The 16,363-nt window shown below is 40.9% G+C and overlaps 1 protein-coding gene across 3 annotated transcripts in view; it reads left to right on the forward strand.

The window, feature by feature from the left end:
• Positions 1 to 16,363, forward strand: part of ext1c (exostoses (multiple) 1c) — a 109,580-nt gene that overhangs the window by 85,639 nt on the left and 7,578 nt on the right. For all 3 annotated transcript variants that reach the window (XM_088090565.1, XM_088090563.1, XM_088090564.1), the window contains exons 3-6: positions 4,701 to 4,794; positions 8,770 to 8,877; positions 12,275 to 12,394; positions 14,947 to 15,079. In XM_088090565.1, coding sequence (XP_087946691.1) covers positions 4,701 to 4,794; positions 8,770 to 8,877; positions 12,275 to 12,394; positions 14,947 to 15,079 — 455 coding nt within the window. The remainder of the gene's footprint in view (positions 1 to 4,700; positions 4,795 to 8,769; positions 8,878 to 12,274; positions 12,395 to 14,946; positions 15,080 to 16,363) is intronic.

The following is a 16,363-nucleotide window of genomic DNA, read 5'->3' on the forward strand; positions in this document are numbered from 1 at the left end:
CCAAAGTTGGAGAGCCTTGGGTTTTTTTTCCATGGTTGTCTGCATAAATTGGACAATCTCCACGCCCACATCAGTTTCCAACAGGATATCAGAAAATGTAATATCCTTATTTTTACTGAGACTTGGCAAAATCCTGGACAGCGCCACACATCCAGGTGACTCTTTTCTATACGCTGATCTGACAGAGCAGAGGGAGAGTGGAAGTGTGCTTTATGGTGAACAGCGATGGGTGTGACAGCAGGAATGTGAGATGCTGTCCCAGTCCTGCCCGCCCTGCACCACAGGGGGAATAAACACCCTGAAATCTTGTTGTTAAAGATATTTAAACAAACCATTAGGCATCCGCCCAGTACCGTGAAAGATGGAGCGAGTAAGAGGTTAGAGGACATACGAGGACACCACCGTTAACGTCAGCAATGACATCAGTTCATTTACTCAGTTTTTGCCATATTTCATTTGCAAAACAGCAGAAGCGACTGTACCCAAAACTATAGTTAAATCACTCTACAGCTGGAGACCATGGATTACCAGAACCACCTGGGATGCCATAAACACACACACACTGCAGCCAGACTGGAGACGTGCGATTATAACACAATGCACAAGTTGAAGGAGCTGACATAGTCGTATTTCAGTGGAGTTGTACCCTTTCATGTGAGAAATTAATGATAGACTGTGGTGTGATTGTGGTGAACAGTGGTGGTTGAAGTACCTGAAAGCCATGCTTGAGTAAAAAATACAAATTTCTCACCAGAAAAGACTTTGGTAGAAGTCAGTTAGAAATTAGAATATTACTTGAGTAAAATTTTTAAAGTATCTGATATATAAAAGCACTGATGTATCAAAACTAATTTCATGATATTCAATTTAATGAAAGTCAAAGCACAACAATATCCTGTTAATAGAAGAGGAAGCTGTCAAAATTTTGATAATTATGAAGAACATTTTTGACACCTCCTTAAAAAACTTTTCCTTCCTTCCATTCCTTTGTTCATCTGTCCGTTCCCTCCTCTCTTGTTCACTTTGTAGTCAGTAACTTAAATGCTTAGGCAAAATCGATTGAAGTAAAAGTATACATTTTATTCAGGACATGTAGTGAAGAAAAAGTAAAGGCTGATTGAAATATTTAAAAATCAAATAAAGTACAGATACTCCCAAAATATACTTATGTATGGTAACAAAGTATCATTCCTTTGTTACATTACACCACTGGAGTTGTACCTTGTATAAGTACATGTGACAATCAAAGGATTGATTGATATACACAGACACACATTCACACATAGACATGGTCATTTGAACTAGTGTAATAATACAACACATCGATAAGCATACAGACATCTACACTACAATGTTTTAACTGTTTCCTGCAGAATCTATATGACGCACGACAGCAACAAACAAGCACGCTGAAAGGCGAGAAGATAACAAGACGAGAGGGGCCGAGTGAAGAGAGTCACAGCAGGCCTGGTTGTTTGTTGTTGGAAACAAAACACTGTTAAATGATGTACTTGTTCCCTGATTTAAGTACATTCTCTCATTAAGGAACAGCAGCCAGCAGGCTGGTCGGCTAGACAGACCAACTCGTGCACATGCACACTCCATGCACGAGTTGACTCCTAGTTATACACCGTCAAACACGCACAAATGCATTATGCACGAACACACAAACAGCAGGAACAGAGAGCAAATGTGGGTCAGACTAACCAGCTCAGTCTCACTACATTTGCAACGTACAAGAGGTCCCCACTGTCTCATATTAGATGCTGTGCATGCAAACACAGAGCTCTTGCATGCACAAACATAACCAGAAAAATATTAATGTATTCTCACTCCAGTGCGCCTAAACAAAATGTATTTGCTCAAGGAGAGGTAAATATATTTACTTTTGAATGCACTCTCAGTTGCTCATTTATCTACTCCCTCGGCTCAAACACATGAATACACAGAGGACTTGTACATCCTTACAGAAGCAATCTACAAAAATCATTTACTCATGCATAACTAAATGCATGTGTTAACCTAAATCGAAATCTCAGAACAAGATTTGGACACAAAATCCCTCCGAAATACATTGTGTAAATCTCTTTAACGGTCGTGACTGATGTTTTGGCTCAGAGATTCATTTCAAATATGCTTCAACGCTCCGTGCTGGAGATTTATACTGCCGCAGATGCACACAGATCCATCCCACGCACACGTGTACATGTACAGCAGTGGCAAAGCTCTGTCAACAGGTGGAGAAATATCAGCAGAACCATAGCCAAATAAGGCCGCCTTTTAGTAAACTGATGCTAGTGTTGTGTACAGTATGTGTGTGTCCGTTTGGCATGTTTTGACACACGCTCAAACAGGAACATCCATTCAGATCTTGAGAGTGTAGCAGTGTTAATTGACGCCAACATCAGCAATGAAATCTCCAATTTTCTCATCCAAGGAGCAAAGAGAGGCCTGCGTCTCTTGACTCGAGGAGGGTTAAATAAATGAGTAAGTGAGTGAGAAGATTAATGGCAGGCATATTTTACACTGACGTCCCTTTTCTGTAAATAAACAAGCAGAGAGTTGGATGCAGAGTTGAGGGAGAGCTGAGGAGGAAGAAGAGGAGAGAGCAGGACCTAGAGGAGGGGGTGAGGAGCAGAGTGAACTCTCCCATAAGAGCCTGTTTGTTCTCCATCTGTTTACTCCACTGTGCAGTTCTTTACCATGAGACTGTTACACCACCCGTCCGTTGCTGTTCCACTCGGCCGATGAAGGCGAGCATTGATGCAGAGGTTTCCATTTGGCTTCTTTTTCATACAGTATGAAATATGAGTGCAAAGTGGCGTAGCTCAGCGAGGGTGACGTACAGCAGCAGCCAGTGGGAGCAGCGCACTCAAAAATTCTTACTTTGGCACCAGTTCAAACCTCCTTGTCTACAACACAAATCAATAGAGAACAGAGATTAGAGCATATTTACTCATGAGCTCAGTGATGGATATATTTTCCATTATACAGTAGCTATCTGTAGCCGTGCCAACGTGTCAGAAAAGGAGGGAGGGGGGACTTGGAAGATTTATTACTGCGCATAATCAGAGCTATTATGACTAAATATCAGAAATGGAAAGCCACAAAAGTCCTGGTTTATTTTATGTGTGACAGATGTTAAATATCATTTATCAAAAGAGTCGTGTGCCACCTAAGAGGCAGGCTGTTTATTTGATCTGTTGCTATCGTTTAGTTATCGCAGGAGTTCGGGGCTGGGGCTTTTCTGCTGCCATCTTCCACACATCAGTATATTGATTGTTGACATTTCAGTGGATGCTGCTCAATTTTTCTTGAAACTTCTCCTTCTTTTTTTTCCTCCTCTTTCTGCTTTTTTTTCTTCTCCTTCTTCAACAAACTCTCTTCTGCTGTATTGCTTTTTTAACTGGGTTCAGACACACCACCCGATGATTATTTGTTTTAAAAAAAAGAAATGACAGGTATTTCCATTCTCACAGAAAACTTACGTCTATGTTTTAACCTATAGTTTTGGGCTCACTGTTGGCAGCAATTTCTTATATCTTGGGTCAAGGGAGTAGGTTTTGTATTACCATTTGGGGGGGCAGGTATGAAACGGGGAGTCTGGGGACCTCTGGCAGAAAATATCTTTGTCAACCATTCAATTTCCTGCATTTTGGTGAAATTTCATGCATCAATTTGGGCCTTTTCTTCATCATGTTATGGTGCAAATGTCTCAAGGTCATGGATGTATTAAAAAGATATGGATACAGCACAGTGGCGGGGCCCAGTTCATTCCTTCCCCCCATGATGAGAGCACACACATCTTCCGCATTACTAGGCCCACGAGGCCTGCGCACTAGCAACTTACGGTGGTCGAGCATGACCAAGTGTAGTGGGTAGCTTTGGCTTTTAAATCTACGCCTCTAGAGCTGACTAAACACATATGACATATGTATTCAGAGACATATCAGAGAGTTTAATGAGAAAATATATCTTTACAGTCAGAAGAGGTTGGTGTTAACTAAGACTACTAAGTCAAGACGATGATGAGATGGAACCCACTTCATTTCACACAAACTGTGACTAAATCAACATGTTATGAATTTAAAGATTTAAAGAATTCATATTGTAGTTATATTGTAAATAAAAAAAAGACAAGTCCAAAATGTAGTTTGAAAAATGAAAACTGTACTTAAATCTTTTTGATTTTGACAAAAAGAGGAGATGAAATATGATAGACCTTTTTTGTCAGTACTCGGTTGCAGCTCTTACTGTGGTTTGAAAGCACAGGACTCACTCTCACTCCAGAGCTAACCTCCGTCACTCCACTCAGCCGCCAGGAAACAAGACTCAGACAAGACCGAATAAAAAAGTAAAATTAGCACAAGATCAGGTCACATTTCACTCTGCTTCTAGTACATATTTCCGTGCACTTCAAGTGTACTTGAACATAACTATCGTGTTGAGTCAATTTTTTAGCTCTTCAGAAGAACTTGAGAGATTCATCTTAAACTTTAACCCTGTACCTGCTTTTAATAACAACTATGCCTCAAGATCTTTTTGCTGTATTCTGTTGAGTCCTGTTTTCTTTTTGCTGAGTGTAGACTTTTGAATATAAGACTGTTGTTCCACCGTTACATCGGCTGTGCTGTTTTTCCTGTTATAATGAAATTACATGTATAACTAAATGTTTTGTAATTGTTCTTCTCTTTCTCTAGGTTTGATTACCAGGAGCTCCTCCACAACTCCACTTTCTGTTTGGTGCCTCGCGGTCGACGCCTGGGCTCCTTTCGCTTCCTGGAGTCGCTACAGGTAATTATATATTATTCAATGTGATAAACACCACCAGCAATATTCATTACTGACGTCTGGTTAGCCTTGTTATCATGCTGTGCACCTGCACTCCTCAATGTTTGAGGCCCTGTAAATCTATCAGCTTCTTACCACATTTCTGCTTCCACTGTCAGTGTGAATAAGTTTAGTTTGTGTCTGCCACCGAAATAATGGCTCAACGTTTGAGAGTCCAGCACATAAATCAACCACCTCATTTGCACATATATAATATTATTGTGCACACTCAATATTTAAACAAAGTGTAAAGGGGCTATATCAGGACAATTTAATTAAAAATCAAAAATACATAACTGAAAAACTAATGAATTTAAAAAAATCTATTTTTAATCAGTTTTTTTAATCAAAAATACATAACTAAGAAATTAATAAAAAAATAGAAAATACATATTTTCCTCTCACCTGTAGCACTGTTATCAATCCAGATTGTTTTGGTGTGAGTGTTAGCGCTTTATCGGCCTTCTCTCCAATACAGTGGAACTAGATGACACTCAGTTTGTGGTGCTCAAAGTGCCAAAACATAAATTTGAAAATCTCTTTATAGACATCATGACTTCCACCTTGTAGACAGCAGCTACATTTAGGAACTATCATCGGCCAACTGTATCACTGCTATGAAGGAAGTGATCATCTCCTGCTAGCTCACATAGCACCGCTGTGCTAGCTTATGTTACAGCCATAGACTGTGTATTTAAAGATAGACGAGGGTCAGAGTCTGCGCAGTAACGAGTCCCTGCCTTCTGACCAGTCGCCAGCAGCACTGCTAAATGCGAGCACACTGACGGGCACACACAGCTGTCAATTATGTCATCAAATCCTACTTTTATAGCAACAAATAACTGATTAGGACCAAACTTACCTGAAGAACGATCATTTGAACAAAAACCAGGGTGATGAGAACGACCTCAAGGGACAAAAACCGACTTTTGCTTTGAGTTTGGCCCTTCCCACATGGAGGCTGCTGGGTTTGTGATTTATACGGCTGTCACCGGGGGGGGGGTCAAGATGTTTTGGCCTCACTTTGGGGGAATTGTCATGTCGTCCATCGTTATATACAGCTCAGGTGAGGAGGACACCATTAATAATTACATCTGCTGCTGTCACAATCACGAGCCTCTCGTCCATGAGTAGATTCACGCTTCCCTTCACATGGTGTGTAGTTTGGTAGAAAGAGAGTAGTTCCTACATGAAACTGCTCAGAACACAGTCTGTGGATTATCTTGACTAACCCCACCGTGATTTAAGAGAAACTGTTGTTCAGATTTACAAATGCTTTTTTCGGTGCTTTGAGCTCCACATGCAGTAAGTTCAATTATAGAGAGGAAGACATCTGTACTCGGCAACTCACATCAAAACTATGTAGACTGATAAATAGTGCTACAGGTAAGAGGAAAAACATGAATTTTTTAAGGTGATATTAACTGTCCTTTTAAGTTGCAAAAGCCTGACTAGTGCTTCCAAAGACTGCACATAAAAATTGATGTTATATAATACTGTGTGTTTGAAAGTGTAAATCATTCATTTCCACACAAGCATACAGTGTCAAATACAGTAACATAACACTGACAAGTGATGTTGATTTATATTCGTTGTAAAACTGAGTTCCTGTCTGAGCACTTCACGACTCTCCGGTTTCTCTGCAGTCCACATAAACAAACAGCCGAAATCTCCACATACTACATGCCAACACAGCAATCATCTTAACAACATTAGCTGCAGCATTTTCCTCTGCTTAACACTGTTAGCGACCAAATTACATGTTTCCAGGAAACAGCTCTGATTCAATGAGCTCGTATACAGTTCGGTCAACAAGGAAGTGCAGAGGATGCAGAATGTTTATGTTCCAGAGCCGCGGTTTATGTGGTCTTTTGGTTATCAACACCTTAATGGTCACATCTGCAAGTGGTTTCCCCCAGACCATTGTGTCGTGTTGAGTGCACATCTAACCATAAAGGCTTTATTTGCTATTTGCTCGGCCTTTTAAAGTAAAATGGGTCCATTAACACACACACACACACTCACACAAACACTGGATTCGCTTAAGTCCATCAGTGAAAATGTGCAAGTACACAAACAATGAAGAAACCACAAAGGCAGCAGAGCGAGAGGACAGTTTAAACCGGCCCGTCTGTTGTAGCTCTCTCGCTGCCACCCAAGTCGACAGTCTCACACCAGTGCAGGAAGCAGTAGTGGCTGTTTTTAGATTTGCCGTACACTGAACTCTCTGGCTGCTACAATGTTCCCTGGCCGCACTGCTCTCCAGTGTGTGTGTGTGTGTGTGTGTGTGTGTGTGTGTGTGTGTGTGTGTGTGTGTGTGTGTGTGTGTGTGTGTGTGTGTGTGTGTGTGTGTGTGTGTGTGTGTGTGTGTGTGTGTGTGTGAATGGTCCGGAAGCATCCGTAGGAGTGGCAGCCTGCCCCACCGCTGATGTCTGCTGAATGGACAAATCCACACACACAACCCACTTGGCTTGGCAGCAGGCAGCAGTCATGGTCCCTTTCTCCTCCTGTCTTCTTTCTTTGTCCTCTCTTTCTCTCTCCTCTCTGCCGTCCTCTCCCTCTTTTCCGTTCGAGGCACTTTTCGAGATTTTTCAGTTGTGTATTTTTTTTAATTTGGTGCCAGGCGAACCCACAAAAGAACTGGCAATTACCAGTACCAGTGTGGTAGGAAACTTGCTGCCAGCTTTCCACACAGACACACATTTGCACACACACGTTTACTCAAACTCCCCCTTTCTCTATCTCCCAATGCAAACAAACCAAAAACAACTACACAGCACACACAGGCGTTCTTATTACCCTACCTTCAGGCACGGAGGGCTTTAAATGTTTGAAACTCACCCTCAGAGTGCCTCATCTCTCGGGGAGAAGACTCAGGCGAGCCTTGGGCTGCATTTCAAATTTAGAGGCCTTGGATTATCACTCTGGGAGTCTTTGCGCGACCTCGTTGTAACCTGCGGCTCATTCTGACACATACACACACACATACAGGCCTGCCTATTTGTTCAAGTGTCCTTCAGCAGGTTTATTCTCGGATGAAATGCAGGAGCGTGGAAGCCCCGGTGGGCCACAGAGAGTGTTTGATCTCCACCAATTTCTGCTGCCGCTGCTGCTGTTCTCTGGTGATTTAATTAAAAAAAAAAGTGAAGAAAAAAATAACTCTGACCTATCAACAGTCCAGACCACAGTGAGTAGCAAAAGGAAGAGAGTAGGGATGGGATGAGAGTGCAGTGGAGAGAAATGGAAAAAAAGGAGTACAGAGAGAGAAACCGAGAGTGAGAAGGGGGAGACCAAAGGAGGGCTTGGAAAGCAAAAAAAAAAAAGTGGAACAACATCAAAAACCTGTCAGCGAGCGAGGGGATAAGGCAACATCAAAAATCGACTTTAATAAAGCATGATGCCTCCACGTGCAACCGGTTCCTTCTTCTTCTCCTCCCAACCCCTCATCTCCTCTCTTTTACTTTACCTCCCTCCCTGCATATGTCCCCTCAGTGGTTGTACCCAATTAGCACACAAAGCGTCAGCCACATCTGTGTTTGCATGTGTATGAGTGACAGTCTTTAACAAACCTCTAGGGCTTCCTGGGAAAGGAGAGATACCAGCTATTACTCATTTCAGCCACCATATAGGAGTCCCACACACACATTCAGCTGCTCATACATTTGCACACAAGGGTATTGATCACATTGCCTGGGATATCGCAGTGCCAAGCAGCTGGGACTGAACTCATACAGATTGTATTATACTCATGCAGCTGTAGTTTGTCATGTTATGCTGTTTACTGCCAAAGACGAGCTGGCGGTTATCGAGAAGCCCAGAAACACTGCAGCTGATCACAGTTAAAGGAATATATGGAATTGTTTAGTTTGTTCTGCATGTTATTGGATTATCTGCTTCACTGTCTCTTTAAGACTCCCTAAATTTTACATGTGTGTCCAGGCGGCGTGCATCCCAGTGCTGCTGAGTAACGGTTGGGAGCTGCCGTTCTCTGATGTCATACAGTGGAACCAGGCGGTCATTGAGGGCGATGAGCGATTACTACTACAGGTAACACACAGGGGTCTTGCTCACGCTTATTTACAGGTGCACAGTAAGACAGACACAGTGAGGATATCCTAATGGCCGGATTTGCCTTTAGGATATCTAGAGGTTCATTTATTAAAGAGAGGACAAGCAGGTTTTATTTCGGCACGCATCCAAACGTTGTGTTTCATTTGTTTTACAATAAATTAGGTCATCTTGAATTGAGAAAACCTCTCGAAATGCTTCTAGAAATGCAAAGAATTTCACAGAAAATGCAAATGAGCTGCTGACCCTGCAACCAAGTACCTGAAGTGAATTTAAAGAATCAATAAGTAATCGTCATTCAGCCGTGTTTTTCAGTCGTTCAGTCTCACATGCATCTAACAAAACAGATTAGCCTCTATCTCCAACCAATACAATGTCCTCTTCACTAGACAGACTTCAAGTTTCACTCGCCCTACATGCCTGTAACTGTGACATGAAGCATATTTTATAAGCTTCAAGTCATTTTATTCCTTTGTTTTATGCATAACTATAGTTATTACAGTGATACTGCCCTGAGCGCTGCCAAAACACGGATGACCTAAACTCATCGCTGTGCCTGAATGCATCCTGTGGAGCAGCTTACTCAGAGGTTGCATTATGCTCTCTTGTTTCCGTCACAACGTATCATTTTAACTGACATTTTTTAATGTTACATTATTCAGGATTTTCCACAAAATAATGTATAGACGCATACATAAGTAATCATCACCCACTCTCAGTGTATGTGATGTATTCTGCAGAGACTCTGCCCTCTGTCTGCATTTTCTTATTTTATTCGTATTTTTTGTGTTCACAACATTTACAGATGTGTACCCCCACAGTGCTCAGGTGAGATCAGAGCTGTATAAAAAAGTAGTGACCAGGTGCCAGACCATAAGCAGCACGAATCCAAGAGACACAGCGGCTACAAAAAATCACAAATGTAGGGAAGTGAAACGCCAAACCAGAGTGAAATCTGGGAATGGCTTTTACTTTGACTGTCTCTGGCGAGCGTCTTTACAAATAGTAACCGACAATCCTGCATACCGTTTACTGTGATCTGAAAAATATTTTATATTCTTTATATAAGTTATTTTCTTCTATTTAATGCATGTCACTACAGTCATTACAGTGATACAGCCCTGAGAGCAGACAAAACACTGATGACCTACACCCAAGTCAATGTAGACTCTGACTCATCTATTAATAATTAATACACAAAAGAAGGTTATAGATTACACATTTATAAGGGCATGGAGATAAATGATTAACAGAAACATCTAGCATGATGTCATTTTTAATGTTAATACTAAAAGAAGCACGTGAATGTTTTGGTTTTTTTGCCGTATCAATTCTCTTTTTCACCTTTTTTATCAACGCCATCCCAATTATTCGGCTTTTTAAAGAAATGCAGACACTTAGCTGCCATGAAATTTTTCAATGATAGGTAGCGCAATAGCCCACCATTGCAATGGCTAAAGCCAGCTAGGCACAAATTCATGAGTGTGAAATAAGACGTTAGCCTATACCAATTTAAAATTCACTGACTAAACTACGGTCTCAAAACGCAAACAGCCTTCAAATGTTTCTGTCATTGTTAAAAATATTCAGTCAGTGATGGAAAATCTTCCATTAGCATGACCTCTACATTGACTATGCCAGCAAAGTCAAGAGTTTTATAGCTGTTAAAGTACGGTGAGTAGCAACTTTTAAAAATTTTGTACATTTTTTAATCTAATCTTAATTTTTTTTTGTTGAACAATCAAAATAAACAAAGACAAATGTATGGATTTTTAAGGGAAAAACCAAAACTAATAATAATTACTGCTAATTGGCAAACATTGGTTACATTCCAACACAGGGGTCATACAGATGTGAAGTAGGAAGGGTGGCAGGTCCTGCCTGAAAATAATTAACATCAAACATTTCATTTCCTGCATTCTGGTGAAAATTCATGCACCAATTTGTGCTTTTCCTGCATCAATTTATGGTGCAATCGGTGCACCCCCCCAAAATTACACCAGTGTTAATGGGATAATTTTACTCTAAATTAAGGTAATTGTGTTTTTCTTTCATCTTCGTAGAGGTTTAATCTCAAATGTGCGCACAGTCAAAGCGATACATCCACTATGAAGGGCTACAAAGCAGGTAGAAAGAGTTAAAGTGAATTAGATGTGTACTTACAAAAATAATTCTTAACTTTGTTAAAACTGTTTAATGACAGATTGCAATGAGTGACAGACACTAGCCCAGATGTGGCTTCATCGCTTTGGCTCTCGATAACCTGTATCAAACGGTGTGGTTTCAGGTTGGAGCCCTCTCAGATTAAACACACATAGAGACCTTAATCCAGCTTCAGTTCAACAGCACTCACTCACTCCTCCTCTGTGTCTCCGCACAAATAAACACAATGAGCAAAGCCGGCTCACCCTCAGCTACAACCTTTATCTCTCCCTCACACAGAGTACATCGTGTCTCTTCTGCATTGATCTCGACCCATAGAGGACATGAATCGGCATTCAGCTAATGAACACCAACGAACAAGCCCCCGAGAGCTCCAAGCAGGGGAGACATTTTCAAATTAGGGCCGAATTGCACTGAACGAGCTGACCTCATCAGTGGCATTTCTGCATACCTGCAAAACTCTATAATATGCTCACAAATTTTCAAACTAGCTATGATCTGAGGTTAAGGAGTGTGCGATTTTCGCAGAGGAGGCTGAGTGGGGGCAGACACTTGAGACAACCTGACGACGACGCTATAGCGAGGCTGTCCTTCAGATGTACTTTGGGAAAGAAAGGGAGAACGTTCAGGATGGGGAGAAAGTGGGAGCAAGGTGAAGTAGTGGAATGTGGAGGAAGGTGTGCGAAGAGAAAACAAGAGACCAAGGACAAGAATTTAAGAAAAATAAGAGAGAAAAAGAGATTTATCGGCCTCTCAGCTTCTTTAACCGGCGCTCATTAGAAAATGTTAGCTGTGTGAAGACAAAAGGGTTTAAAGGAGTCAACCGTTCCCACTTTTCTCAGTTCAACATGGCTCTCTTCCACTTTGATTGAGCCGCTGAGCTTAACTCTCTAAGTGATTAAATCAATTTTGGTGATTCACTTGAAACCCCCGAATGTGGTCCTTACTAATTAAGGTCCAATTATCTGAACAACAGACCCCAAATCAGCTCTGTGTCAAATGTGTTTTTTTTAGGGGGGCAGATTAGGCAAGCACTCGATTACGTTCTGATCACTTAAATGCTTTTTCCTCCTTTTTCTCTTTTCTAGTCTATTTTAGGAGACACGGCTTACTTTAAAAAAAACAAAGTAAAGCTCTTTGTGGCTGTTATTCTCTGTACTTTTAATTCTGTCCACTGTCTGGATGTTTTACTTTTTTCATCTTTTGTTTTCAGGTGCCATCCACAGTGAGAGCAGTAGGGAATGAGAGAGTCCTGGCCCTCCGACAGAGGACTCAGATGCTGTGGGAAGCCTACTTTTCCTCAGTGGACAAGATAGTCCTCACCACACTGGAGGTTAGACTCAGCTTTAACACACAAAGGTCCCAATTCTTTGGGAAGTATGTGGCTGTAGAAACTTTATTGACACAGTGACAACTCGCAGTGTTAGTTGTCAAACTGCTATAGCTGGTGAGTCAAACTATAAGCAGATTGGAACATGCTTGTACTATGTTTTCTGTACTGTGCTGTGTCTCATCTCTGGCATTTAATATTAGTCATCGAAGAAGGTGACGAAAAGACACTGAGCTGATAAATCTGCCACCAGTTAGCTCAGTCTGTTACTAACAGGACAGTAAGTTGGCACAGTTTATTCCAAAGACATATCAGCAGCCAAGTTGGAAATAATATTCCCACTGGCCTCCTACTTGTAGTTTCAATTGGCGGTATCAGAGATTTCTGACAGCTACAGTATTTCCCATTTGGTATAGAAGAGCCAGCAAATGTGGCAGAATGGCTCCAATGTCGCTACTGCACTGTCAAGATAGCTTGCTGTTGGTCAAAAGTCCACCTGTCAATGTTAACCAAAACTGACTCATTACAAAAATATTCATTGCAATTAATTTTTGCTTCAAAATCTAGGGATATTAAATGCTGGTGTTATTATGCTTCACCCCACCAAACGATAATTTCCATATGCTTACTTGCTACATTGAGTTTGTGAAGAAAACTCTTTTCTTTCGCATGCTTCAGCAGCGAATGAAGAATCAAAACTGGAAAAAAAAATCTTGATATATTGAAGTCACAGGCGACCACTTTTACTTTTTAACTCTCACACAACTCGTGCAGCGTAATCCAAGTCTCATTCACTGGAGAGAGCATAGACACCTGTCTGTGAGGAAATACTGAGCATATATATTATATATTATTATACTGCACAAGTTGTGTGAGGGTTTTTAAACAGATGTTTTGATACCGTTTATGCTGTTGTCAAACGCGGACCCCTATGACTTCACTTCATCAAGACTTTTCTCCTGTTTTTGGAGGCATGCGGGAAAAAAAAACAATTCACAGTAACACAGGGTAACTAATACTTATACTGATATACAAGCGGCCATTCGGGGAATGCAGAATTCCTTTTAATATAATAATACCATCAAATCTTAACTTTGACCCCCCCTTGTGCCACCACTAGGACTGCTGTCTCCATTTCCCACAAATACTTTGGGATAATGTTGTTTTTGGCATCCGAGTATCGAAAAGAAACCTGATTGAAATGTTGTATAGCTCTGAATACTTTTCCCTTCTGCTACCATACAATTCTGCTCAGGAATGTGCAGCAACATCCAGTGAAAACATCTACAAAAAGAAGCTGTAAACACAGGTTTTCTGTTGAGCACAGCCATAGTTGCTACCTCTCTGCGGTTTACTGCCCGTGTGCTGTCATCAGTCCTCTTTCAGAAAGGCTTTTCACATTTGAATCAAACCACCCTTCTATCATTATGATTATGGGGTTGGACCTTGGCCCTGCTCTACATTTCTGCTCTTTTACTATCTAAGCTCTATGTTGAACTGCAGGTCTGTAGGGAGCATTTCAAAGCAGTCCACATCCGATCTGCCTGAAGTCTAACAGAAATCCCCTAATATATAGAAATGATATATCATTACCTTGCAAATATCAGTCTCAACCTGCCAGTTTCTGCCTCACTGCTCGTTATTATCAGACTGCAAGAAATCATCCTTTTTCACCGCTACAGGTCAGGTTAAAAAAAAGTTTCATCTTTGAAGGAGTCGTTACAACATAAAAAAGAAATAGAAAGCAGCTTGGGTTATTTTCCCTTATTTTTACAGCTCTAGCATCCAGTCTTGCTCATACATGCATCTCTCTCTGTCCGTCTTTTGTTTTTACCTTTCTGTCTTTGAAAAAGAGAAGAAATGTACTTCAAAGGTGCTCCAGCTAAGAGAATGTCATCTGAAGGTTAGCCCAAGGGTTAGACAACGCATGAAAAGGAATAAAAACCTCCTTGTGTGAGCAGTTTTTTGCACACACACTGCCAGCATCAATTTTAGTGCTTGAAAAATGTGGGGAAACAACAGAATTAACCCCTCTGAAATCTGAAGAAATCACACAGAGCGGTAGGCTGTGCACTCTGATGATCTTAAAGGCAAGTCTGGCAGCCCCCTAGTGTATTTGCTGCTGGGGATTTATGCTAGAGATAATAAAGGAGAGGTTCTGGAGGTTGGTGATAAGCTGCTTATATACATACAGCATGCAGAGGGGAACCTCTCCCCATGGGAGACAGCTGTGCAGTCAGCCTGAGGTCAGTGAGGCAGAGGGCTTCAGCAGCGTGGATGCTGCTGTTGCTGCGTGGACACCTCCTGTTGGTGCAAAATGGGAAGTGCACGGAGCATTTCATTTGGGATTGCTGTAATATGCAAACACAAGTGTGTCAGGTCTCAAATTGCAGTTTACATTAAGCTCCAAGACTCTCATCCAGCGGCTTAGAGGGGAGAAGTGAATGTGGTGCAGGCTTATACTAGATGAGCACAACAGCCACTTAACAACACAAACATGTTCTCTCTGCTTCTCACATGCAAGCCTCATCCAACGTTTTTTTTTTCCTCCACAGATCATTAAGGACCGCGTGTTCTCTCACATATCGAGGAACAAGTACATGTGGAACTCCCTGCCAGGAGGCCTGCTGGTCCTGCCAGAGTACTCCACTCACCTCGCACATTTCCCCTTCTACTACCTGGGATTAGGTAAACAAACACAACTTAATTTAAATGAGTCTGCACAACATGCAAATCCTGATTGCACATGGAGGATGTTGATGAGACTATTATGCAAGAACTGTGGAGGAAGAGAGATGAGCAATCAACACTCAACCAGCAAATCATAATCAAATATTTAGTCCTCATCTCTATTAGTTTTCATTTTGCAATCATGCTAAAAGACTATGCTACAAATGAAGGTTTGTTATTCCAGGGTCCCTACACATGTTTTTACCAATGACTTTTCAAAACTTTTCTATAATATTTTACTCTATTTCTATGACTGCATTTAAGTAGTTTAAAATGGATAGGCCTTTAAAGATGCATTATGTAACACTCACTTCATCTGCATCTGCGGATTAGCAAACTACTAGCACTTGCTCACTAGATTTACAATGATTAATCAATTATTTGTCAACTAATGCTTTAATCACCAACTAATTTGAGAACCCATTAATCAGAATTCTGTGATTCAAGCTTCTTAAATATTTTCTGGTTTCTTTACTCCACTGTGACAGTAAACTGAAAATTTAATAACAAGACATTTTAGGATGTCATCTTAGGCTTTGGGAAACACTGAACGACAATTTTTACCATTTTCTTACATTTTATAGACCAAACAATCAATTAGTTGCAAAAATAATCATCAGATTAATCATTAGTTGCAGCCCTATTGCTAACTTTGCTCACTTGTGATATGCTTGAATTATAATTCTGACAAGTTTGTATTGCTTTATTCCTTACATGCATGTTTTTTACAAACATGTATAGATGCTGGATTTATCATATTTGATTGAATCACCGTATATTGATAGGCTCAGTGTTGTATTTAAATAGCCAACCTGTTAACAGCCAACTGTTTGATCTTCGGGCTGAGATTTAGTTGGAGACGACAGTCCGGTGTTGTTATACTGTATGACTGTGCTGCAGCAGCCTCCCACTCGAGCTAATGTTAGCTATCCATCAGCTGTAACTGTCATTGGCATCATTTAGTGATTTACCACACTGACAGTTAATATTCAGTATCTTCTGTGCCTCAGATCCCAGCGTGAAAGCTGGTAAATTCTCTCTAGACATGTATTAGGATTGCCAAAACAATATATATTCAAAACTTTTCCAAAACATCCTGTTAATCCAAACAGTATTCAGCCCTGGGAAAGGTTTTTCTGATTTTGTAACTTTTTGAAGAATTTCATAATTGTGGCAATCCTATTTAATTTTCCACTTCATTTAGAGCCACTCAGTGTACATTTTTGACATTTTTCAGCCAAC

This window comes from Plectropomus leopardus, chromosome 17 (assembly GCF_026936395.1).
Source record: "Plectropomus leopardus strain MGB_pleo_1.0 chromosome 17, ASM2693639v1, whole genome shotgun sequence".
NCBI classification, from domain to species: Eukaryota; Metazoa; Chordata; class Actinopteri; order Perciformes; family Serranidae; genus Plectropomus; species Plectropomus leopardus.